The sequence below is a fragment of the Falco biarmicus genome, chromosome 7 (genome assembly GCF_023638135.1).
Source record: "Falco biarmicus isolate bFalBia1 chromosome 7, bFalBia1.pri, whole genome shotgun sequence".
Classification (NCBI taxonomy): Eukaryota; Metazoa; Chordata; class Aves; order Falconiformes; family Falconidae; genus Falco; species Falco biarmicus.
Genome location: NC_079294.1, coordinates 24061214 through 24086673, shown reverse-complemented (window position 1 = coordinate 24086673; position 25460 = coordinate 24061214). Strand labels below are relative to the sequence as shown.

Here is a 25460-nt window from a genome sequence, read left to right as displayed (position 1 = left end):
CTGGGCTTTGATGAACATTCTCTGTAAGCCTGCAAACAGGGAAGTCACAGCACATGCCTGCTGCATGCTAGGAAGCAGATGCTACCTTCCAAGGACACGAACTCTGCCAAACTAGCAGAAACCCAAGAACAGGTAACTGAGGGAGCAGTGAGCCCCCTGTGGAATTCAGAACAACTTCAAATACTGATGGAAGTTACTACAGGGATGGAAGGATAGAAGGCAGAGAGAACTGCCCAAGATCACCGTTAGCTGTAGGCTGAAAGCACCATGCTGCTACTAAATTTATTTTGGTCTTTAAATTATTTGAATTATATAAATTATATAAAATATAAATATGAATATTTAAATTATTCATAAAAACTATGAAGGCAATTAGGAAAACGGTCTAGGTCTTTCCCTTTTGTTCAGAAATGTCTTCTTTGCCCTATCTATATTAGCTTTTCAAGTGACATACTTCCACTCTATTGTCAAACTTCACAAGAAAGAAGCGCTATTGGGAATAACTGCATTATAAATACCGTGCAATAAAGAGTTAAAAGAAAAAACGAGGCAGCTTTGTGAAGATGTTAATGCTGTCTGTGAGAGAACAGATAGTAAGAAAGTGGAAGGACACAATGTAAGCCTTTCTACTCTTCGCCTAGCTTTTATTAAATAGCACATACAAACTCCTTTTTGTGCTTCCAATAGAGAACGTTTTCCCCTATTTGTCTCAAAAAAAAAAACCAAAACAAACCCAAAACAACAGGACTTAAAAAAAAAAACAACAAAAAATTAAATAGCAAGTTTTGTGTAGCTTTATTTCACAAAATTTCCTCTCCCCAAAAGGACATGGAGGTAATGCTTTTTCCACCTATATCAATCAAGCATAGCAAATTAGAAGTATTCTCTACTCAAAGATTCTACCTGTGGCCTAAAGGGGATGGCAGAAGAGCTCCAGCAACTCTTGCTGAGGCAGGCTGAGGTGTAACAGCCACAGCTTTTTTTTTCTTCGCCCATCCACCGAGGATTTGCTGCCCCCACAGCACAGCTAGCAGAAGACACTATGCACTTGTGCCTCAGCTACTCTACTGTAAAGTGCCAAGTTTCAGCATAAATCGCTGATGAAGATGAACTAGAGCTAAGCTACCCGACCTTACAGTGGAATGAGTGAAGTACAGGCACATGTTCACTTCTGCTGACATAGCTATGAGTGAAGAACCAGAAAAACTGACTCCCTGTGCCATTCCACAGCAGCCACAGCAGCTCTGTAGAAGCCCAGCTGTGCTGCTGCTTGCCTGGTAATTATCAGCTGTAAAGGTTATGAACCCAAATTAGAGCTTTTGTCACACAGTCCACAATGGGTTTCCATGTGTAAATTATTGCAAATGAAGCCTCTACAACCAAGCATCGAATAAAAACAGAACACTGTCCACAAGCTCTTTCTTCATTTGAAAAGGAGAAACAAAAAGCAATTATATAGAATAGAAATCTACAACTTTGACTTAAACACAGTGATCTCAGAGTACCTCTTGGCCACAGGGACCAACTGGGACAGGAAAGCCCATCATCAAATCACTTACATGGAAGGCAAGTCTGCACAGACACTGGGAGCAGAATGGTCCCAGCATTGTGGGCTTCTATTAAAGCCTCTTTCAAGTAAGGTAAGCAGTGCCTGCACCCTCTGAAAAGCAATGCCATCTTATCATAGAAGAGTGCCAGCTTCTTGCTGGGAGATGTTACATGTGCAGGGAGAAAAGTTCTGTTGAAACGTCTAGTTAATATCTGCTTAACATGAGTAGTCAAGCACTTGTGGAGCACTGCATGAGTGGGTTTGGTGATGTTTGGTTTTGTTGTGTTGGTTTTTTTAATTAAATCATGCAACACACATAGAAGGTAGGGGCAAATCATTTTTCTAGGCATCCACCACATTGCCGGCAATGAGATGTGCCACAACAGCGTTAGCTCTATGCAGCTGTTACCTATAGGTCAATGGCATTTAAAATAGAAAAATCTTTCTTACACAGTGTTATGAATAAAATTGCACTTGATTTTGTTAAAAACTCATATCACTGTAACTTTTCCAAATATTTCCTTTCTGGCATCTTAATTTTCTTCATTAACAGGAGCTTCTCTCTAAAAACCTTTCATTCATGTTCAGCACATGACATACAACAGCATTAAGCCATTATCTACCAGAAAATGGGTCTGTTGTTTCTTCAGTGCTTATTTCTCTCTGTCATCACCCTCCCCCCCAAAAAGGTACAGGCAGTTCACACCTCTAAGTGTCAATTGTAACATTGAAATATAAACTCCTCAAGCAGACATTAGGAATTTTAGTTTCACAGATTAAATATTTGAAAAGTTACAGAAGGTGCAGTACACATTTAAATTGCTTAAAAATCCAAACTTGCAGCAACGTTGTAAATTCAAATTTCCAAAACGTTTATAATGTCCTTGTGAACTTCTTCCACAGCAAGACGCCCTCATGGCAATAAAGCATCAGACTTCCAAGGCTGAGATCAAGAAATAAATCAGCAGGATGAACTTGCTCCACCAAACAACTTTAAAAGAGGCGTCTCCATTTCCAATAGCAAAAAGCTACTCCTTCATTCCATTTTGGATCTTTCAAAGTGTGTAATCATTCTTTCCTGGAAAATAAAATGCCCAATGTTGTCATTTCCCCCAGTAAGTTTACATTATTAAAAAAAGGTGGTATACTTTGCACATTCACAACAAATGCACACTCATATATGCCTTTTAAGTCAGGAGTACAACTTACACAGCAGATACACCAGTTCTTTTAGAATATACATTTAGAATACGCATTTCTATTCCAAGCAGTTGTATCATGGTTGTCCCCCACTACCCTTCCCCTCCTTGTAGTATTTTACTGCTGCACTGGCAAGATCTGAGAGTGCAGTTCTAGTAAGCCAAGCCCTTCACAGCTGACTCATGACTCCTTTGGCATGTCAGAAGACTAATTTTGAACTGCAAGTTTACTGACCTCATCTGAATCCAGAAGAGCTGGAAGAGCACTGCAGGGGGCAAGGGAAGGGAAGGAAAAAAAAATAGTTAAGCGAATTAGAGCACCTACTGAGAGCATATTATTGACAATCACTTTCAGTCTTGTGTTGCACTTTAAGCCTTTTTGGGCACAAGAGATCAATAATAAAGCCAGACCTTTCAACTAAACAGAGAAATGAGAGAAAGGCACAGAAAAGATGAAGAGCCCAAGAAGGATCCTCAATGACCTTTACATTTTTAAAATCCTTTTTTTCTAAGCTTCTCATTACCAACTGAACAATCCACGTTGCCATGAAATAAGCTGCATCATTCATACAGGAACACTGCTGAAATACACTGAAGACATTTACAATACCGTCTCATACTGCAAAAACACATCACAGAAATCAAACAAGCTACACTAGTATCATATAGCCTTATCAGCTACAATAGATCTCCCACCCACTGGGACCTCATCTCTTCACAACCCTGACCATACTTTTAAGAACAGAAAACCCTGCAGCAGACTACCTCTAGGCGCCCTTTCCCAGCTTATACAAGTGTAGTCCTTGTTTTCTTAAGGAATCCTACCATTCTTCAAAAAACAAGTACTAGAATGGGGAAAAAACAAATTCAATTGAAAAAATACACTTTTTCATCCTCTTGAAGCTACACTTGATTTGTCTTTAACTTCAAGCAGAGTTTTGTACTTAAATCCAGAGCCTCTGCCAAAATCAGCCATTCAGAGTTGTGAACGTAATAGATCTGTGAGCTTGTTTTGCTACAAAAAAAAATTTATAGACACAGACACTGAAATTTTTAGGATGTAAAAGTTATCAAAAGCAGAACAGATATGGACTGCCTACATAGCTGACTATATTGCCAGAGACATAAAAATGACTCAACAGACATTCCAAGTAACATTTAGACCTACATGACATTCAGTGGTTTACATTCAGCAAGATACTCAAAGGACTTCTCAGAGCACTGAACAGAAAGAGAAGGTTTGTTTGTTCCTTGTTTTCTGGATTTTTTTTTATTTAATTTTAACTTCAGTGAAGTACAAACAAATCAGTCTATGATTTCAGAGTCTGAGACAGTTAAGTCAGCATGTGTTCAAGTGGCACAAACTGTAAGGCCGACAGACTGCATAGGCACAAACAGAACCATGCTAAGTAGTCAGAGGGCCAATTCCAGACTAAACTCTGTAACTGCTCATGTAAGTGTAGCATACAAGTTTTAAGTCATTCTAATGTATTTTTTTAAAAAAATAATTGTTTTTTAAAAAATACAAGATTTCTAATTGTATTTTCCTATGTGCAAGGAACCTGCTTTTATTGTGACTATAAAAATACTCACACATCTGTCACTGATGAAGGAACATTCTCCTCTACCCACTTCAGGTCATCCTCTTGCTATAAGTACAGAAATTAAATGGAAAACAAAAGTCAGTTCTCCCAAAATGCTGTCACATGCAAGCCTTTTTCTTCTCAGCTTACTTGACAAAAAACCAATGTATTTATAATGTCAGTTCAAAACACCACCAAAACCCAAAAAACCCACCTTTAACTTGCTTTCTGGATTATAGAAAACACATTCCAAGAAAAAAAGAAACAACCCCCCACCTATAACTTACTGAGAACTCTATAATAGTCTAATGGTGACTAGCAAAAGCAGGTCCTCAGGACACTTTGGTTACTTATGTAATCTAGTTTAGTCTCCCACAAAAGAACATTATCTTTAGAAGATGCTACAGATTAAAAAAGGTTATAAAAAGCACAACCTAGATTTTGCAAAGGTATTGCCAGCGTTTCTCATTTGTATCTGGTAAACACTAATTCACAACACAAGCACACTTGTTTTGAAGTTGGAGAACTGACCCTTTTTGATCACCCCATCCCCAAAGTAAAAAAGCTTGATTTTCATGTTATCCTCAGATAAGTAGAATACAGTTGCAACTAACCTTTGAGATAAACATTAACGACAAATATTCATGCTACTATCGTGAATTCCTACAGGTTCTTTCAACTTTTAAATTTATGCATGAATTCCATTAAAAGACTGAGACATACTTTCTACCTCCTAGCTGAATGCGAAACCACCTCTGCTTGTAAACCACATGGAAAAAACCACAGATATATAAAAAATGTTACATCCAAACTACTTTGGTAGTTACATAATAATATACACATCAACTCACTTGAGTAATGAATCACAAATCTCAAACTTTGAAGGCAATTTATTTACTTAAAATACAGCTCAGCCTCCTCCTCAGCCCGACAAACTTGTTAAAAATAATGTATTGTTCATTACCAGAATATGGTATTATACAGTTCTATCTATACTGGACTATGCAAACATTCCTAAAGAACAGACTGAATTCTAAAGCTTCTATTGCACTTACAGGAAACTAGATGAAAAACGTGCTTACTTTCTGTTCACAAGTACTGTAAACATATGAAACTGACTCACTCCCACCCTAAAGCAAACTATGAAACTCACATTTATAGACTGAAAGCTCTGCATATTGGTTGCCTCCCAGCAGCAGCTCACAAAACAAGAGAGATGGTATAACCTTCAAGGTAGGGAGGGCATACTCACAGCTTTGTTTGCTTTTACATTCCCATTTGGTTCTTGCTTTGTACTTCTCATTTTCATTCCCTCTGAAGACAAGGAAAAAAAGATTGGGGTAACTGAACTGTAATTTTTCATAGACTGCAAGTGAAAGAGTTTAATGTTCGTTCAGAATATTTTATCAAATCCAAAGAGACAGAGTAAGACAGGAAAAGTTAATGATTAAGACAATGCTTTCCCTTTGAAAGGCTTGTAGTATTTTTTCCTGACAGGTGGAATACATGGCTTTTCCTGATTTTTGCCATTTTACTTAGGAAATGCCAATTTCGAGTCCTTTTAAGCCAGGCACCAGCAGCACAGAACTCAAAGACATAGTCGCCTAGAGAAGCTGTGGAATCTCCACCCTTAGAGATACTCAAAAGCCATCTGGACAGAACCTGGGCAACCTGTTCTAGGTGACCCTGCTTGAGCAGGGAGTTTGGACAGGATGACCTCCAGAGGTCCCTTCCAACCTCAACCATTCTGAGACATATGCAACTCCCAAAATTTATTTAACATACTGACTGCTGACCAGCCACAAGGTTGACTTAAAAGCTGAGAGGCAACATGCATCTCCCAAACCAGCAGACAGCCAGAGAGAGCTGATTTGGCAAATCCACCTAAGGGATTATACACTGCTCTGCAGCTCCTAAACAAGCCCAACAGCACTGATATATGCCAGCAGAACTGATTTGTGGACAGACAGCATCAGCAGGGATGTCACCCTACCTTTTGCACAACTTATGAAGAGCAATGTTACAATGGACATAGTAGGGAGATAGAAGGCAGAGAAGAGGGTTTTACAGTAGGAGGAGGGTGAGTGGAGGGAAAGACGCAATCTAGTGTTACAGAGCAGGATTCTTTCATTCATATGTAAATTAATAAGTATGTAAACATATTCATCCATAGGTTTATACTGGACATTTTAGGCCTTGATATGGAAAATGAAGAAGACTGCAGAGTTCAAAGAAGAGATAATAAACGAAAATCCTTAAACTGGATTTTAAGAGCACTGCAAACTAAACCACTGCCTAGCAACAATATCCTAGAGACCCTTGTCGTCACTGGATCCAAATCTATGACTTGACACTTTTAATAAACAAAGTCCAGTGGACATGGTAAAGCAACCACAACAGCAGCAGTGTGTTCAGTGCAATCTAAACGCCCCAGAACTAAACAGGCAACGTAAAACACTAAACAAAGCCAATGTTTCCTCTACAACTACATAAATCAATGGCAACAAGGAGGCATGCACTCTGCTCTTACAGCAGTAATGAACTTTCACCAGAGAACAAGAGACCTCACTCCACAGAAGCATCTCTTCCACACTTAAGCTAGGTGAACAAGATCTTTTCTCTTACCAAAGCTTTCCTTTAACATTGGCTCTTTCTGCTCATCATCATCCTCCTCTTCAGACAGTGGTGAGAAAGCAAACCTTTAGGAGGGAAAGAACAAAAGCTATCTTAGAATAATACCTTTTGCCACCCAAGAGATTCATTACCTCAACATTCACACGACTTCACTATTCTGTGTGGTTCGTTGTTTTTAAGACCTATGCTAAACTACATAATCAGAAGTTCAAGTCACTTCTTTTTACGTAAGTTTACCACCAGGAACAGATTGGGTTTTATTTACGTGACTTCCTACACTTACTTTTCCTCAAGCCCCTACGCACTCTGCTTAGAATCCTTATGGAACAGCATACAGCAACTAAAATCACCCACCAGTACTTCTCTGGATCAACAAGCATTCCCAAAACCCAGTATTTTTAGAAAGAGGTAAGAAAAGATGAACCTTTGGTTGTTAGCAGATGGTCTCCACAGAATCATGATGACAAAAAGGATCATTGAAAACAATAAACGCCAGATGGCATCATCCACCCATAACTCCTGCCAGTCCTGTCAAGGCAAACAGCAGCACAAATTGAACAGGCTGTGGAGGAAGAGACTCCATGACCTCCGCTCCTTCCAAAGGTGAACTAAAAGCATCCGACAAAGGCTCATTACCCACAACAGTGAGAATTTTAGCATGTGGTATATTACTCTGGACATAATCCATATAAAATTCTGTTCCTCCAATCTCACCTCTTACACTGCCAAATGTAAAGTTATCAAGAGGCAGAAACGGCAGAAAGTATTAAATATTCACTTACCGACTGACAGTCCACCAGCCTGAACTTCATGGTGGTCCAGATGATAAATACAATAGATGCTGCAATATTAAAACAAACAAGCTGCTTATGACTACAAAAGATGCTAGTCCAAAAATACTACTAACAAGACTGTGCTTCCCAAACAAAGGGCAAAGACTTGAACAGTGAATTCTTGGAATCCAATTTATTACTGCTGGAAAACAAGAGACTGATTTATCACACTAACCTTATATGGTAATTTAGACAAGGACTAGTACATTTTCCTCATGGTTCTTCAGAGACAAGGCATCTATCAAGTATGAAGTATTTTGCCAACTCCTCATCCCTATTCACCATTTTTACATTACTTTCATCTAGCCACCAAACCATTTGTCATTATCAGTTGACAAATAAAGACTACCTTGAAGTAACTGAACCACCCAACCTGCCTCAATGCCTAGGCATTCAGATCCTGACCCACAGGAGTTCCAATGCTCAAACAATACTATCACCGCAGTTTTAGAAGATGACACTTTCCTCCACTAAGGTGCTCTATGATGACTAAAAACCAGATGAAAGGAATTTAATCAGAGCTGTTGATTAAAAGGAATTCAATTTTTTTTGGTTTAAATCCCCCCAAAAATTCAGTCCTTAGAAGTTTTCTGCTCATTGGATTGTACTTGGAAATAGAAGAGCAGCTGAGCACCTAGAAGCACCAACAGGTTTATTCTTGAAGTTCAGTTCATTACTACTACAAATGGAAAGCGATTTTGGATCTGTACTCTGCCAGAATACAGAAGGCATTATGTTACAATACTAAGAATACTGTTTTTCCAAGAATCACTCCAGTCTTCAGCCATCTTAAAAATTCTGCAGTACACAGACTGTGACTGTGGCAAAAACTACCTCTGCGAAGTACCTTTATGAAGTTAACAGCACAGGATAATAATCTTTTGCCCCCAGCAGCTTTTAGAGGGACGAAAGTGCTCTGTTAAGAGGCACTGCATAAAACCTACTGATTTTATAACATCAGGACCAATAATCCATTACCTCTGAAGTATCGATGTAACACTTGGCATACACCCACTATTAGAAATGGGTTAAATGTTAGAAATCCCAAGTACTTTGATTGCATTTAAAGAAAGGCCACCAAACTAAAAATTTGCTTTAGTGATCAAATCAAGCCATATATGGAAATGGCAAATGCTCTCAGTTATTTTCTGCTTACCTGCTACTGCCAAGATGAGCGTGTTGGTGAAGTGCCGATACAAAGAGAGTTTCACAACATTCCTTCGAAGTTTTAGCAGTTTCATTGTTTGAGTTAAGCTGATGAATATGTAAGGAGAGTCAAGGAAAGCCTCTGAAGGGACAAGCTGGTCACAGACTTAGGAGGAACACAGATCTTTGGGTCAACAGCTCTCCCACCCACACACTTAGCCCTTCAGAAAGGTAGACCAGACTCAGTAGAAGAAAAGTTCATCCTATAGCAAAGGTAGCAAACAGCAGGATACATCCCTTTCACGTTATTTAATCATCTACACTTAGAATTCATCACACAAAGATGGCATCCAAGCATCTACTTTGGACTACGGCCCATTCCTCCAGAAAAGTGTCAGATGTACTTCTGATAAATGAAAAATCAAGTCTGAACTAGAAGTGAGTTAAAATCCGATTAGAGCATACAAGTGTCTTTTTCCCTTTTGCCTACAAATTTATTTCCATAGCAAGAGAACAAGTGCTTAGGAGAAACATCATGGTAGGAGAGAATTGGGGTTGTCATGGCTGGGCAGCAAGCTATTCACATTTTAAATAGTTTTGTGATTGACTTTTGCTAAAAATACTTTACAGGGATTTTGATATAAATGGCTTTGAGTTCAGCATTTCAACAGCAGTTGCTACAGTCACACTATAGCAGTTTGTATGTAGTATGTCAAGACACCAAAAAGTTAACACTGCCCCATTTTGTCACCTACTTCAAGACAAGTTTGAATTTTACAAAAGTAATTTTAGGTTTGATGTTGCTAAGCAACCTTCTCCCCAAAACATCAACTGAGTCTGTTCTCCAAAGGCTACTGCTATGGTACCGTTACAGTGCTACACGACAACAAATTAATTTCATACTTCAACAATCGGAGACTGGTAAGAGGCAGACTTACCTAGTCTATGTTCAGGAGCTGCTCTAAAACAGGTGTCTACTGGTTACCTAGTTTTCCTTGAACTGGCTGTAGCAGAAGCTTACCTGAACACTCAATTACAGAGGTTCTAACAATTCTACCTGAAGTAGAAAGAACATATACTTGAAGCTGATCTTAAAAAAAGTTCAGCCAAAATGACTCCCCAAAAAAACAAATTTGAAAGAAAACACACCCCACCAAGTAAAATAGTGAAGGATATCCACCAGCACAGGGCAGTATCTAGGAAAGCCAGGGGAATAAAAGCCAAGGAGGCAAGATCATTCTGGGCCTGGAGACAAAGAGAAAGCCAGTAAGAACAAACTGAAAAGGAAACAAGGTACAGAAGAAGTGAAGAGGGTCAGGCTGTTTTATGAGAAACCACAAACACTCCATCACAATGTTTGAGCTTTGCTACAGAAGCAGAGGGTTTGAACCACAAGTTAGCTCAATGCACTGAGGGGAACTGATAACACCACATTGTCAGTTCTCAGTTCTCAACCAGCAAGGCAAGAAGTAGTCTTCCACATGAAGTAAACCTAGCACTGTTAAAAGGAGTCTCTGCTGAGGCAATGGCTGCAACAATGTGCTCTGGCCAGTTCCTTTACAGAAAACTAGCAATCAGCTTCTTAAGAGATGTAGTAATTAAGTCTTTTACACTATCCATGGATGAACTGAATGCTCCACTGGCAACCATGAGTTTGACTGAAACTGGCAAGAACTGCCTTTGTGTGTACATTGAGAACTACTGAAGTCCCAGCTGAAACAAACAAATCACCTTTTATTCCTTTTAAGATAAAGACAGAAATAATAAGCTGCGAATAAGCTTGGAACACTCTGCAGTTTATGAAAGGATATCCACAAAATCATACAGGCATCAATCATGGACAGGGCCAAGTTTGCTATCAGAGCCACAGTGTCATAGAAAAACTGAAAAAGTACCAAATATATGTTAAATACCTTATTCCAAAATACCAAACACAGAACAACAGCAATCTACTTCCTGAGATGCGCACTCATGGCCAGATGATTCAAGCTGTACATCTGTGTCTGCAACTAGCCCTACCTAATCTGAATATTAGACACAAGGGTCTAGGCAGAATATAGTGTCTGAAACCTCACTAATCAGAAAATTATTAACATTAAAATACACAGAATTACATCCTGATAAAATGAGAAGACATCAAACTTAAAATAATTGTCAATAATCCATATCCACAGACTCAACCACTTCATTGTCTCTATTCCCTTCTTTCAGGATAGCCCTGGGATTCTCCCTTAGCATGTAAGTAAATAAAGCCAGTAGCATCTGTGACATATGGGAAAATTCAAGCAGTTACTGACCCCTGTGACTCTAAGAACACCTTCCATGCCAGAAAATAACAGATAAAGGGCTCCAGCCATAACTACTTTGTGAAGAGTAACTCCAAGGCGAGGCCTGTAGGAAAACAAAGTGAAATTTAATTAAGGGGGGGGGGGGGAAGGGGAAGAGTGAACTCATGTCAATTTGAGTCTAACATAAGGCATGAAGCATATGAATAAAAGGTCCTTGTGACAAGCCACTTCAAGGTCCAGAAATATTTTTATTATGGTGCTCAAAACTTACGTGACTAAGGAAGAGATGGGTAACAGTTTTGTTTCCTAGTTAATCTGTTTAGCTTTTTACAACCATTTCCAGAAGTCTCAGCCCACCTCTGCTTCATCAGTTCCCCCAGCACACCTATACCTGCTGGAAGCTTCTACTACCACACAGCATGTTCTTTTACCATACAGGTGGGGACAGACAGATCAGCAGCAATCTTGACAGCAGAAGCCTCCTAAAGCAGATCCTTTCCCCTATCAATAATTCCTGACCTCCCCCATTTCTAGAAGCTCCTCCTTGCCCAGAAGGAAGGCAGATAAAGCTCCCATTCCAATCCTTGCAGTGTTTCAACAGTGACTCAGAAGCCTACCCAACAGTGGTACACAGAAAGGGGTGGATTATTAAAAACCAACAGTGAAAAGCCTGTTAATAGAACACAACAAATCTGTTACAGAATCACTCACTTGACTATCCCATATCCCAGGCTGACTATGATGACCAGAGTTCGAGCCAATGAGCGCTTCACAGCAGAAAGCAGTTCTGCCAGTATTACTGCTCCTTGAACTACCAAAAGCAAAGAGGAGGAAGCTAGGTTAATAAAACAGAAAATTTTAATAGCTACTGCATGCAATTGTAGCATGAGAGCAGACCATTTTTTCCAGAAAGTGGACTATTAAACAGTATAATCTTTTAATTACCGACAGCTGGAGTAAGCTTTCAAGAAAAGATACGTCACATAGCATAAAAAGAGGTACTGAAAAATTTTACATCCATAGAAATTGGAGAGTAAACGATCCATGAAACATTTATCTGTAAGATCAGCCTGGATGATCTTCCAAACAAGTCAAGCAACAAAACCTTCTATACCATGGGTGTGGCCAATTAACAAAGTCATAATGAAGTTTTACTTGCAGAGTTTGATTTATATGCATCCATCCTAAAAACTCAAAACCAAAGTCCCAAAGCTTTATGTGGAGAGAATCACTTAAGATTGATTATCAGGCTATGGGCTGAATATCAAGTCATCTGCAATGCTGTCATGTTGAAAAAGGAGTTTCAAAGTCTCTTTCCAAGGCCAACAGGAAATTAATTACAAGCTACACTTATGAAGTCCTATTTTAAACTTCAAACTAGCACTACAGTGAATACTTTCCAGAACCTAGCATTTTACATCCCCAAGACACTACACTCAGGAGTCAGAGAAGGCAACAGCATTTTAGCCTTAGAAGAACACAGATCACCGTATTTACAACATATTAAAAAAATGCAGAAATTCTGGTTTCCTGTTCTGTCTTGAAACAATCCCCAAGTAATCATATACTTAGCATGCATATGTCAGCCCAGTTTAGCATAAGCCGTTAGTGCTATGCCCCATCAATTAAACTGCAAGCTGCAATTGCTACCTACCAGATTCCCCCGTGTAGCGGATATTCTGGAACTCTGCATAGAAAACTGCTTTCTCGAGCATTCCCAGGAAGATAACAGCACCAATCCAGAACTGGATCCTCAGGAGATCCCGCCAGTAACAGGCTGACCATGCAAGCCATAGAACCCCGAAGAATACGTACACAATGCACATCACCATGAAAAACTATTACACAAAAAGAAGCAAGAAATATGAACCTTAGACCCAGAAAAACCATATCCTTGTTTCCATTCCACAACTGTAAGACAGATCTGTTTCCTCCTTGAACGTAGCAACTTTTGAAGTCTTATATACAAAAGTGACTAGAAACAAACATTGCTTCATTTGTCTTCTCTGGATTCTTTTACAGTGACAGCCTAATTTCCCACTGCCAGTACATGGAATCACAGTAATTGAATTTCGGAACAATTTCTCTCGAGAGGTCTGCCAATTTATTTCACAGGCAATTTTTCTAAGGAAGGTATCAAGTGCTACTACCTTTCAAAAACTCTGATAAGAGCTCAAGCAAATCATTGAGTACTAGAAACCCTGTTCCTTCTCACATATTTTTCTATTACTAACTTAATTGTACATTTACAGTACTCTCCAAATAAATTTACAAGTCACCTTTACACACCATTCCACAGAACAGAGATAAGCAACTGATGGTTTTAATCCCTCAGTTCAAATAATTTGACAATTTCTCTCAGAAGTTAATTTCCAGCAAACTCAGTTTTTGACCAAGCTTTAGGTCAGCCAAAAATCTGGAACTGAAAAAGAAACCTAGATATTCATTTAAAATAATTTTGTCATTTTTTAAAATATTTTTTCCCCATCTAGTGTTACTTGCTTCAGAAGAACTTTCAGGGTACGTCTCCTACAGCAAACAATAAGCTTGACTATGCTACGTGGTGCTGAATTTTCTAATTAACAGCACCATACCAGAGCAAGTTAAGTTTTCAAAAAGGATACTAGGTTAAGAAGAGGAATAAGGAGGAGAGTCTAAGACATTAACTGAATAACGGGAATTACTTAGCCAAAGTACAGAACAGTAATAATCAAGCAGTCTTCTCTTGCAGAGGTAGATTATCTTTTTTATAAACCAAGCAAGCACTGAAGTCAGCTGCAAAATCTGTTGAAGCTTTCACAAACTGAGAACATCTTCATTACCTTACTAATCCTTACAGATTTTCACATCTGACTGATCCATACAGTTCAAATGGTAAAGACCCAGACATGTAGTTCACATTTAGATGCTTCATTACAGAAGCATTTAGACAGGGATCTTTTTCTGGACCTGCCACATAGGGATATTCACACCAGTGGACTGTATGTGAACAGAGCTGCTGGAGGCTTTTTACTTCTGCAGGAAGTAAAACCTATGTTTCAGAAATACCCTCAGGCTCTCCTATTTACAGGCAACTCTTACCAATATAGTCAAGCTAGAAACCTTACTTGTTAGCAATCCCCAGCTAAAGTCTGTTTACACCACATAAATATTGAATTTATTTTATTTTCTTAGTCTCCTCAACAGAAGGAATGAGCAACCAAACCAATAACTCCTTCGAATAAAAAGGGGATTAGCTCTGTAGTTCAATTACGCTTTCACTGTTAGGCAGTATTAAGGACCTCCTCACAGGCTGCAAGAGAGCTGGTGGAGGAAGGATGATAAAGCTGTAAAAGAACAAAGAAAGCAGTGACAAATGAAAGGGTAGCTGTAATCAAATGCATAGAATAGCACATTTTCTAAGATACGAGCTAAGGAGAAAAACAGCATCAGTAAAACTGGTCAGTTTAGAGCTAATGATACTGGTAACTTCTTGAACTACAAATCAACAGGCACCAAGTCAAACAATCCAGAAAAGGACATTAGTGGCATATGCAAATGTCTAAAATCTATGTCTGTTTTCCCTAGCCTGTATTTAGTACAAAAAAGTCCCCACCAACCACCACACAGACCAAAAAACACCCTCTGCTAAATTATTTTTTCTGAGACACTGCCCTTCTGTTTCCTAAAGCATGGAAGAAGAGTATTTAATTGAGATTCCAATCAACGGACAAATTTAGAAGTCAAAGGAAAGCTGTTTTACTTACAATCATCAGAGGATAGTCTGCAAGAGAGAGGTACTCATATGGCCCCTTCAATTCTACTGTCACTGTCAAAAGACAATCCAATAATCAAATTGAACAAGAACCAAAAGGAGGAAGCCAGGATAAAATACTTAGCTATGTGAAGATTTGGAATTTCATTACACTTGAGTAAAAAAATCAGTTGTTAAATCTAACTTGAACTTAAATCAAAGACAGACAAGACTCCCAACACACTCAGCTAAAAGCATGCAATTAAAATTACACACTATTATCAAGTAACTACTTAAAAGTAATTTGTGCTGGAGATTCACGTGTAACAGGAAAGTTCAGAAACACACATAAGCTCACTTTTTTAAAGGGGATTTTCAAACTTCTCTAACGCTTGAATAGGTTATCAATGCACACTTAAATATACTGTAATATAATTTCAAGTGACAATTATGATCTTTGTATTCTACATGATTTGAGCTTATTAATATAAATCACCATGTTGGTCTGCACATTTCTGAAACATGCTACCAAGCCTCAAAATTGAACTGCTTGGGATTCTTCTTTACTTCCATCATTAATCTGACAGACCAACAGCCTTAGGATCTTCAAGACACTAACAATCACTTATTTTCTTATGATAAGAAAGCATTGTAGTACACAATACTTACATTTGTTTGAAGTGAAAGATAGCATCTTATCAAACTGAACCATGCAGAATTAAAATATTAATTAACATATTAAAAGTACCTCAGAATACACTCAGACTGGTATACATAAAAAAGGCACTGAATTTTTAGCCTAAAGTATCTTACTTGTAAAGGGCTTATTTTGATATGAGGAAGGTGTTGTTCTCTCCATTCTTTTAACTTTGGTAGTAGAATCCTTTGCAGTTGTAATTCCAATTTGCACAATAAATATGTATGGCCCATCTCGCCAAGTTTTGATAACAGCATTCATTGCCTGAAAATAAAATGTCTACATGTAGACAGTGCATAGTCAAGATGACACGAAGATGATAGAATTAGACTTACCATACATGGGTGATATCTCCCATGCAAAAATAAAGTTCATCTCTTCCCAAGCCTAAAACTTGTTAATAAATATTTGATATGTAAACTTGAAATCTATTTATTAGACATGATACTTAAAATTTAGTTGTTTGAATCCAGATAAATCCTCAAAGACCTGGCAGGTAATCTGGGTTTATTTGCAAATTTAATATTGAAGAGTCATCTCAAAAGTGGCTACAAAAAACCTCAAAGAGCCATCTCAAAGCTACAAAGAATTCAGCACATCATCATGTTCCTTGCTTTCAGTCTAGAAACACAATGATCACCACACAGATACTTCATTGCTCCTGAAATCAATTGTTTGGCAACAGCACAGCTGCATATAACTCAGTTCCCTGGTGAAGGCTGTATCTTACAGTGTAAGATACAAGAGGTAGTTGGGAAATTAGAATTTTCTATAGTAGTTGTTTCCCCTGAAAACTACTACTGCCCCTGCAACAGCTCTCATACCTATAAGACTCAAACCTTGCCAACAAACTAACAGAAGAAGCTTGCCCAGATAAACATATGCACCACAGAATAAATCAGAGACTTGAGTTTCAGGATACAAAACTGTTAATTACACAACTGAGGAAGTTCTAGCCATCTCTGAAACGACAATATTTACGAAGAGCTTTAAGGTTAAAATTAAGACTATCCACATATATGCCATTCACATGACTACTGCAGAACTACCACAAAGGCATTTTCTATAATGGCTTCTCCAAGAGAACTTCAGTATTAAAAGCATGTATTTAAGAAACCTCCCGATTACAATACTTTGAAGTATCCAAAAAAAAAAAGTTTATGCTGATATTGACTGAAATTAAAAGACTTAGTTAAAAAACAGAGTAAACTTAAAAGAAAATGGGCATATTTTTTTAAAACACCAATTTTGCCTTTATATGATCTCCATCTCCTGCTGCACTGATTCCTTATTTCACAACTGCACACACAGCTATTTATGTTTTAGCTTTAAGGTAAATGGCCCTGTAAGTACACAGGGAATTAAATACACTTTCTTTGCTGGCATCCAGGACATCCAATTTGAAGTTATTTTGACAATCGTTCCTGGTTAAGGCTTGAACATAGTACACAATAAAAATACAAACAAATTTGAAAATCAGTTGCTCAACTTGTTAGGTACAATGTTTTAAAAGATTGACCAGCTGAAGACGAAATCAAACATAACCTCTAAGTATTAGTCACCATTTAAAACAGATCATACTTTAAATTACTATGAAAAAATACTTTTTTTACATTTATACCATTAGTTTGAATGGTATGAGTTTCATATTTCACATGTAGAAGCAGCAGTTGCTCTGTTCTTTCACACATTGCTACCTAGTTTCAAGATATAAACAATCCAGGTGTCAAAAAACCCCAGATAATTGCATCTTCCCTGTAAATGCTACCAGTAATTTCTTGAACAAGGAAATATAAATAAAAACAAACAAACCAGAAACCAAACAAATTAAGACTGCTGGATTCCAAGTCATGTTTAAACTCAATATACATACAGTTTTATCTGCCACCATTGTGTGATTTCCTCCACTCTCCTTCTTATCTTTTAAGCTCTTGAAGAAAAACAGAAAAATGGATAAATCAGTACGCCAAAACTATCTCTTCCATGCCCACACTCACTCATTATGAGGGGGGGTGGGGGGCAAAATCACCTCTTGTTTCTCAGGTGAGAGAGGCTCTGGATGAACAAATTCTTTATAGAAAATCTGCAAGATAAGAAATGTACAGTATTTATAGGCACTTAATATTAACATGACATTGCCAGAACAGCTTCCAGTAAACTTGCTTACAAAGGAAGGAGTCTTGTAACAGCTGTATTAGAGAACTTTCATTTTTCTAAATCAAACAACTGTCCATTTGCAGATGGAGTCTTGAATACTTAAATTAATACTGTTTCATTTGAGAGTTACTTTCCTCCCCTCAGACAACAGGTGTCTATTTTTAGAACTAGACCCACAGACATGACAGTATTTTATTTTTCAAATATGAATCTGTTTGCTGTCTCCATTACTAGATGAAGTCTACACAGACAGATACACAATTTGGAGCCTTCTGCCTTAGTCTGTGCAAAAAAAGTCCCTACATGAGTGGGTGCCTATTAGAGATCCAGATTTTGCCAACACTCAAACTATGGTGACTTGAGATCTAGTGAAACTGCTAAACCACAAGAAATAAGCTGAACGATCAAAAGGAGAAATTTATGTGAAACTTCAGAAATTAGTATCTGAGAGAAATAACTTTTGTTAAAATTTCAATAGACTTATCAAAGGAATTGGAGGAAAGTCACTTAGACTTTTAAAACCCCAGTTTCACCAACTTGAACATGCAGTTAAGACGCCCAAGTTCACATTACACATCTAAATCCACAAGATCTCTTGTATAAAAACAAGTAGAACTGACACTTCTCAATTATTAAACATAAAAAGCAAGCAGCACACAAATTTAAAAAAACCCCACCTTTCAAGCCATCTTTGCATATCAAAGGAATTAGAGGCATAAAAAAGGTTTTTAGTAACGTTTGTAAGTCACCTTTAGGCACACCTTTTTTCATAACCAAAAAACCCAGCAAAGAAAAACCCCGTAACAGAGAGACAACACTGCATAATTTACCTTGAATTCTTAAGTACACAATTAAAGACAGCATGTTATACTGATAGCCATTAGCATGATCACACAGCATTGGCTGGGGATACACAGCTGGTGCAGAGCCTATGTTTGCACATTACTTCCCTGTGCCGTTCTGCATTGTCTTCTCCATTTGATTTGTTTCAAACATGTTTTAACATTACCTATTTTTAATTTTTAACCTGCTATCAGTGTTTAAGTAACCCACTTCTCAACACACTTTAATTTACATTACTGTAAATGAACATTATCTGAGCAAAAAATGCCAGTCCTTTATCAAACCAAATTTAGCAGGAGCTTCACTCTGCTGCCAGAGATTCACACTTCTACTCAACTAGCAGCGGCCTTGTGCAAGTGAAACAAATTCAGAACACAGAACCATAAACAAAAAGCAGCACTGAACTTTACTGTGGTTTGGGGTTTTTTTCCCCTCATGGTGGGCCAAATGTTGAATAGCAAGCCAGAAGTAAAGCAAAATTAAAAAATTATCATTGCAGTTTGGTTGTCAAACAGATAATAACAAGCACCTCCCTATCTACAGTGATACTTACATAGGATGCTAACACATGTAACAGGAACTACCACCGTCTCTGTATACTGGATAAGAGAACAGAGCAAACAGAAGTTTCTACCCATACCTGAGGTCTGAAGAGCTCAGAGCAGTTTGGAAAGGGGAGAGAAGCTGTGGCATAGTATCCTGACCAACCAGGATGCTCTTCAGACGTAGCCCCAAAGTAGTACTCTGCCTGTTCATCCTGCCAAACATAGAACAGATCTCAGGTTAGCATCCAATATATCAAATGGTTTATCTCAGTAGGCAGCTGCAAGACCTGGAGAGCACCATACCTTCCCTCTGCACACTGCCCCAAAGAGAATTTAATAGCATAAAGGCCATCAAGACCACACAAGACTGTAAAAATGAGGGCCATAAAAGGGGGCGCAAAAAAAACCCTCATACAGGTTTTAAGTAAAAATTAATACCTAATTTTTAAAAAAAGAAGAAATCCCAGTATTTCTGCAATGGAGGTGCAGCAGCCATCATAAAGCTCAGTCTACACAAACAAAGTCTACATTATATTAAAAGACTAAAAACCTCAGTAATGTGTTTAGTAGTTACAACTATCATAATTAATATTTTAAGTAAACATGGGGAAGGTGTTACACAGTATGAACCACAGTTGTGTTCTACCACATTTGACAGAGACACTATAAATTTTGTCTAACTTAATACTTGCAATGTGCATCCATAAAGAACAGAATTTAGACTAAATATGAAAATAGTAATTTTTTTCTATTTGCTGTCATTAAGCATTGCTGTAAATATTTTCATCTACCTCAAACTCACACACTTCATTTCAGAATCAACGCACTTATTTAAGCTTCTGGGTTTCGAAGAATTCTGACAAACACTTCCACCTTACCCAAAACCCAGAAAAGTCAGTAATTCCAGCAAGCTGTGGATCAATTCCTTTCCATTCCCAATGATTCAGAAATTTGTTATCTACCAATGCACAAGTGTCTTTTAGGCCCAAAGAGCTATGAGGATGCAAGTGAGACATCTCCAATATACTCAGCTCACCCCTAAAAATCATAACCCATCTTCTCCCACACAATTCTTACCCCAAAGTTGAAGACTTCATTGTAGCAGTCAGAATATCTTAAGTACCAAGTAACATTGTAACTTTGGGAGGGATCACAAGTTTTTTCATCTCCTTCAACTGAAAAACCAGATAAGAACATGTAAGACACCCTCTACCTGCCGTGCTTTTCCTCTCATTCTGTGCCAAACTACCATAATTAAACACAAAACTGAAAGCAAAACAATAGAAAAACATTTTTCTCAAGTAATCCATTACAGTTCAGTGAAAGGAAGCAGCATGTGGAACATTACACGATTCTTTTAAATTGCTGAACTTTTTGTTTTCAAGACAATCGGGGATATTTCAGCAACCGCAAATACCAAACAAAAGGAGAACAGCAGTGACTCCCAGCAACTAAAATACACAAAAGGCCTTCCCTTTCCAAGATATGTGGGACACATAACAGGTGGAGAGAGTTGGGAACATATTAATGCTAAGGGCAATGCACAGGTAATTTAAAAATATCAACACCATCAACAAGAAAATAAATAAAAAAAAGCAAGATTTTGCGAGTCAACATCCACCCCACACACTCCCAACAAGACAAACAAGCCATCTATACATTAGCTCACTGTCAAAGCCGCAATCCTACTTAAAACAGCAATGACAACTTTCCACTTTGATTTATTAAGGAACAACATGCATGAAAAGTGAACCACAAGACTTCCCTCTCCCTCTTTGCTGCTCGCCCCAGGACAAACCGTCTGATTTTTGTGTTTCACATCTCATCCTGAAACTGAAGCCTGATCAAGAGAATTTAAGGAGGTAAGCTTCACCCTTAACAGTTCTGGAAGGGCCATTCAGATAATTATGTTTGGGTTTTGCCACCGAACAGATGGCAAAACTCTTTCAAGTTGACAGCTTGTTTCTAGTAGCTGAGAAGTGCTCACACCTTCACAGGCAACACTCAACCTCAGACTAGATATCCACACACTTGTTACACATACAGAGCTTTTAATGAAATGTTTCCTTATTGACCACTGTTGGTAAAACCTGCAGTTGGAAAAAAAAAAGATCCTGCCATAGAGTCTTAACTGACTAATCCCACTTTAAACCACATGACTACTAAAACAAGTATACATAGACCTAAAACCTCAACAACTGAGTCTCTAATACCAAAGATTGGAAAGAAAAAAAAAAAAGAAAAAAAGAAAAAGAAAAAAAGAATGGAATACAATCACTGCAAAAACGTGAGTTTCCTTATGACACCTTCTGGTAAGCATGAAAACAAGGCACACATTCTCCACATAGCCCTAGATGTTGCAGAGGGCACAACAAAGAAACTAATAGTCAACACAAGCACTGCAGTGACATGGGTACATGGCAAGTTCATAGAAGACAAAGACTCTTTGATAAACTGATCAAATGAGGAACACCTCAAAAAAGTGCTATGAAAAAAATAGGAGGGATTCAAAAATACCTTTTAAATACATTTTTACCTATTAAAAATAATTAAGATTATTGAAACTTTTACATTCAGCAGTAACACCACCTAAAGGCAAAACAGGTAATGACTAGAACAGTCCAATATCTGCAAGCATCAAGATTACGGAGACCTTGAAAAGGAAGTACTCCAAAAGACATAAAAGGCATCCATGGCATTTACTAGATTCAGCAACATGGAAATCCAAGTCCCTTAGCGTTCAAACAAAACCAGCAACATTCCACTCAAAAGCAGTCTTTGTACTCATTTACAGAGAGCAGGATTTCTACCATGATCCTAGACAGGAAGCCTGATGTATACTAGAATAGCACTTAAGAAAGGTAGAAGATAGAAATAAAATCATTATTGACAATACTAAACACCAGTGGCACTCTTTCCAGCCAGAAGCAAAAAGCATCAGACACCAATACATCACACACACACACACACAAAAAACCCCCCAAAACCCCAAGAAGGGGAAAGAGGAGGAGGTGGTGGAGGAGGAGATGCAGGTGCTCACCAAAAACACCAAGAACAACCCATGAGCAGTCATGTTTGGCAAGAAGGGTCACATTGCCCGCACAAACATCCCAGAGCAGATGGAAGAGGCAACAGACAGCAAACAGAAGAAGAGAGGCTGGTTTCCACAGCAGCAAAGAAGCAGTATGTAAAGCTGAAGCTTCCCAGTACCAGGTGCAGTTTAAGTATCATCTAGGCTGAGGAACTGAAATTAAGTTCCTAGCCTTTGTTCCTTCCTCTTGCAGTGATTAACTAAATTAATGTAAATCCTTTAATCACACCGGCATGTAAAACAGGTGTCTTTAAGAATTTTAAGGCTTAATGACTGTTTAAAGGCTGACAACACAATGTAGTTGGAATCCACAACAGGAGCCAGGGGACTGAATTCTTACTGTCAGATCTGCCACAAACCTGTCTTGTAACAAACATTTTATTTGTTCTGTGCCTTAGTTTCTTCTTTCTCTTAGTATTTCAGCTGTACATCTCATGATTAGACTTACCACACATTTCACTGAGGGGACCCACATCTTAAGATGCCACATTAGTACAAGCACACTACTTCTATTCAACTTTAGATAACACAGACTAAACACCTACCAAAGCTACAAATGCCCTTTCAACTCCTGTCCCAGCTTTCCCCAAGCATCAGATTTCTACATTTTGATCCTGCAACTGCACACTTGCAATTGTCTTGCTGCAAGACGTGAAACTCAGCCTTTGAGCTACACTGGACAAGTGGGAAAACCCTAACCCTGACATAACGGACCTTCACTAATAACTACTGCAATACTAGTCTCCTATTTCAGATTCATGTGGGATTAATGGAGGAACTTTAACAAAATCCCTTTGAAACACTGTCTCAAGAAGGGCAGGTATCTGAAATTAAACCTGAAAATCGATAAGGTAAGTACTAAACGTAATGGAGCACAGCAACATGCAATTTCATCAAGAAGCGTCAGCTAACCCTCACACCACCTTAATTTTCTGTTAAAAAAAAAAAGCACAATCTCTGCAGCAACAGAGTCTTGAAGTGACAAAGGCACAGATCCCACTAAACAGTCTCTACAGTTACTTTTATCCTTGTTTGACACAACTGCACGAAGGGCATTCACAGGCACTGTACCTGTATAACCACCTGGTTAGCAGCTGGAAATCAAACAGCCTCTTCTCCGTTGCCCCAGTTAAGAACTGGTGCAAACACCTTAAAAGTGCTCAGAGTGCATGGAAAAGATTTCAAGCTCTTCTAATTCAGCTAGTGACTTCCACATGTCATCTACATCATCTTGTTGCCATCTAAGTACTGTCCTCACGTTCACAGCTAAGAGGTATTTTACAGAAACTCCCCTTTGAGCAGTAACCTACATAACCCATAGCCCCAGCCAGAATAGCAAAGAGCAATAAACAGAAAGAACAACTGGGACGGCTACAAACATGTTTGCTCTGTGGCACTCACACACTGTGACCAGGAGGAGAAAACAGCTCTCAAGAGAGCTGCCATAGCATGCAACAGCATTCCCTTACCACTCCCAGAAGCACCCAGCTAAAAAGGGTGCTCAAAAAGCACAGTCTCCTGCACACTGGCATCAATCATTCTGCAACAGAAATAGCCCCTGTCCCAGTCAGCACCAGATCTCCCAGCTAGAGGAATTCAGCGTATCTTAAACAGGGAAAGCACACCCCCACAGTAGGTTTCAGCACACCCCACGCCTGATTACCTGCTATCTGAAATGAAGTGGTGCTGCCATTGCCCATCTCGCCCTCTCCACAGAGCGCCTGAACAGAACCATTCATTTCTGCTACAGCCTAAACAGATCACAGCTGCGAAGCTTCACGGCTGCTAACACACCCAGCTGTATCAGAGCTATGGCTTTTATTCAGTGCTACGTTAGCTGTCACTGCAACCACTGCAGTTAAACACTTCACAGTGTGTCAAGTCCCAAATGTTAAAGGGGTGGCAGTGTGTCAAACAGCAAACAGGTTAATCCCTTGTAACCACTTACATCTCAGGAAAATGGTGGTGTTGCTGAAGAGAATCTTCCCGAAGTTAAACTTCTTCCCCTGCAAAGACACAAAACCCGAGAAGGTATTAGTGGGCCTAATGTCACCTAGCTTAAGTACACGTCACCTTCCACTGTAAGTTTTAATTCAATACAGCAATGAAAGCAAATGCCAAATCAGAAGCCAGCCTCACTGGACTTTCCAGTCATGCTTCACCACCCCTTCAGCTTGAGAGGCTTGGGGCTTTTTGTTCTGCAAAACTGAATCAACTTCATCGACATCTGTTGAAATAAGCATTTTCTTCCTGATAAGAAAGTCTGGACTATCCAACAAAATTGTCCTAAGAATCAACAGGAGCGTTCACCGCGATCCTTTAATTTTGTTTCTGAAGCTCAAGAGCCCCACAGAAAGCCGACATTCCCCCCTTCCACGGCCAGATGAAGGCAGGTTTCACGTGAGGCAAAATAACTTTTCTCCACGCAACTTCAAAAACACACGGTATAGCAGAAGTGCTGGAAACCACTCCACCTTCCCAGAGCCCGCACTTCTCCCGGTTCAGCGCTGCAGAGGCCCAGCGCTCCCGACAGCAGGCCGCAGCCCAGCCGCCCGCGGGGCGCGGGTGCCCCCATCCCGCGCAGACCCCACCGGGGCCGGGCCCAGGCAAGGGGGCCGCCTCCCTCGCCACGGGCCTCACAGGGGACACGCTCCCCGCCGCCCACCCGGGCCATTCCCCGCAGAGCCCTTCCCTGTGCTGTCGCCACCGCCGACCCGCCGCAGCGGGTCCGAGCCCGGCACGGTGCCCGGCGCCCCCGCACCAGCCCTGGACGCGGTCAGGCGCCGCAGGCCGCAGCCCTCCCGCCGGCCCCCGGGGCGCTGCCCCGCTTCCCCCCGGGGAGGGCGAGCCGAGCGGCAGCGGCCTCCGACCGCCGCCACGCACACGTACGCTCCGACCGCCGCCGCAGCCCGCTGGCCCGGCGGCCCAGAGCCCCCAGCGCGGCGCCCCAGCCGCCCCTACCATGAGCACCGGGAGCCGCCATTTGGAGCGCTGCCCGGCGCTCGCCGCGCCCGCCAGCAGCAGCACCGCCAGCAGCCGCAGGAGGACGGCCTCAGGCCGCCGCCAGCCCCCGGAACGCGACGCCGCCGCCATCCCGCCGCACGGAGGCCGCCGCAGCCGCGCTGGCCGCGCCCCTTCCGCTCCCGGCGGCGGTAGGCGGCT

The 25460-nt window shown here is 39.8% G+C and overlaps 1 protein-coding gene across 2 annotated transcripts; it reads right to left on the bottom strand.

The window, feature by feature from the left end:
* Positions 1–771: 771 nt before the first annotated feature.
* TMEM87A (transmembrane protein 87A) lies at positions 772–25443 on the bottom strand. 2 transcript variants are annotated; one of them, XM_056347640.1, is made up of 20 exons: positions 25260–25443; positions 24247–24304; positions 20285–20382; positions 19303–19419; positions 17692–17745; positions 17536–17592; positions 15779–15926; positions 14979–15040; positions 12887–13070; positions 11944–12043; positions 11242–11335; positions 10756–10827; positions 8955–9063; positions 7748–7806; positions 7390–7493; positions 6957–7030; positions 5584–5645; positions 4342–4397; positions 2984–3014; positions 772–2627 (listed from the first exon to the last, which is right to left on the bottom strand). In XM_056347640.1, the coding sequence occupies exons 1-20, from the start codon at positions 25389–25391 to the stop codon at positions 2586–2588; spliced, it is 1713 nt and encodes a 570-aa protein (XP_056203615.1). In that variant the 5' UTR covers positions 25392–25443; the 3' UTR covers positions 772–2585. The 2 variants fall into 2 exon arrangements, with proteins under 2 accessions (XP_056203615.1, XP_056203616.1); XM_056347641.1 differs by lacking the exon at positions 10756–10827 and adding an exon at positions 10121–10189 and having other exon boundaries at positions 25260–25398.
* Between the last annotated feature and the right edge of the window lie 17 nt (positions 25444–25460).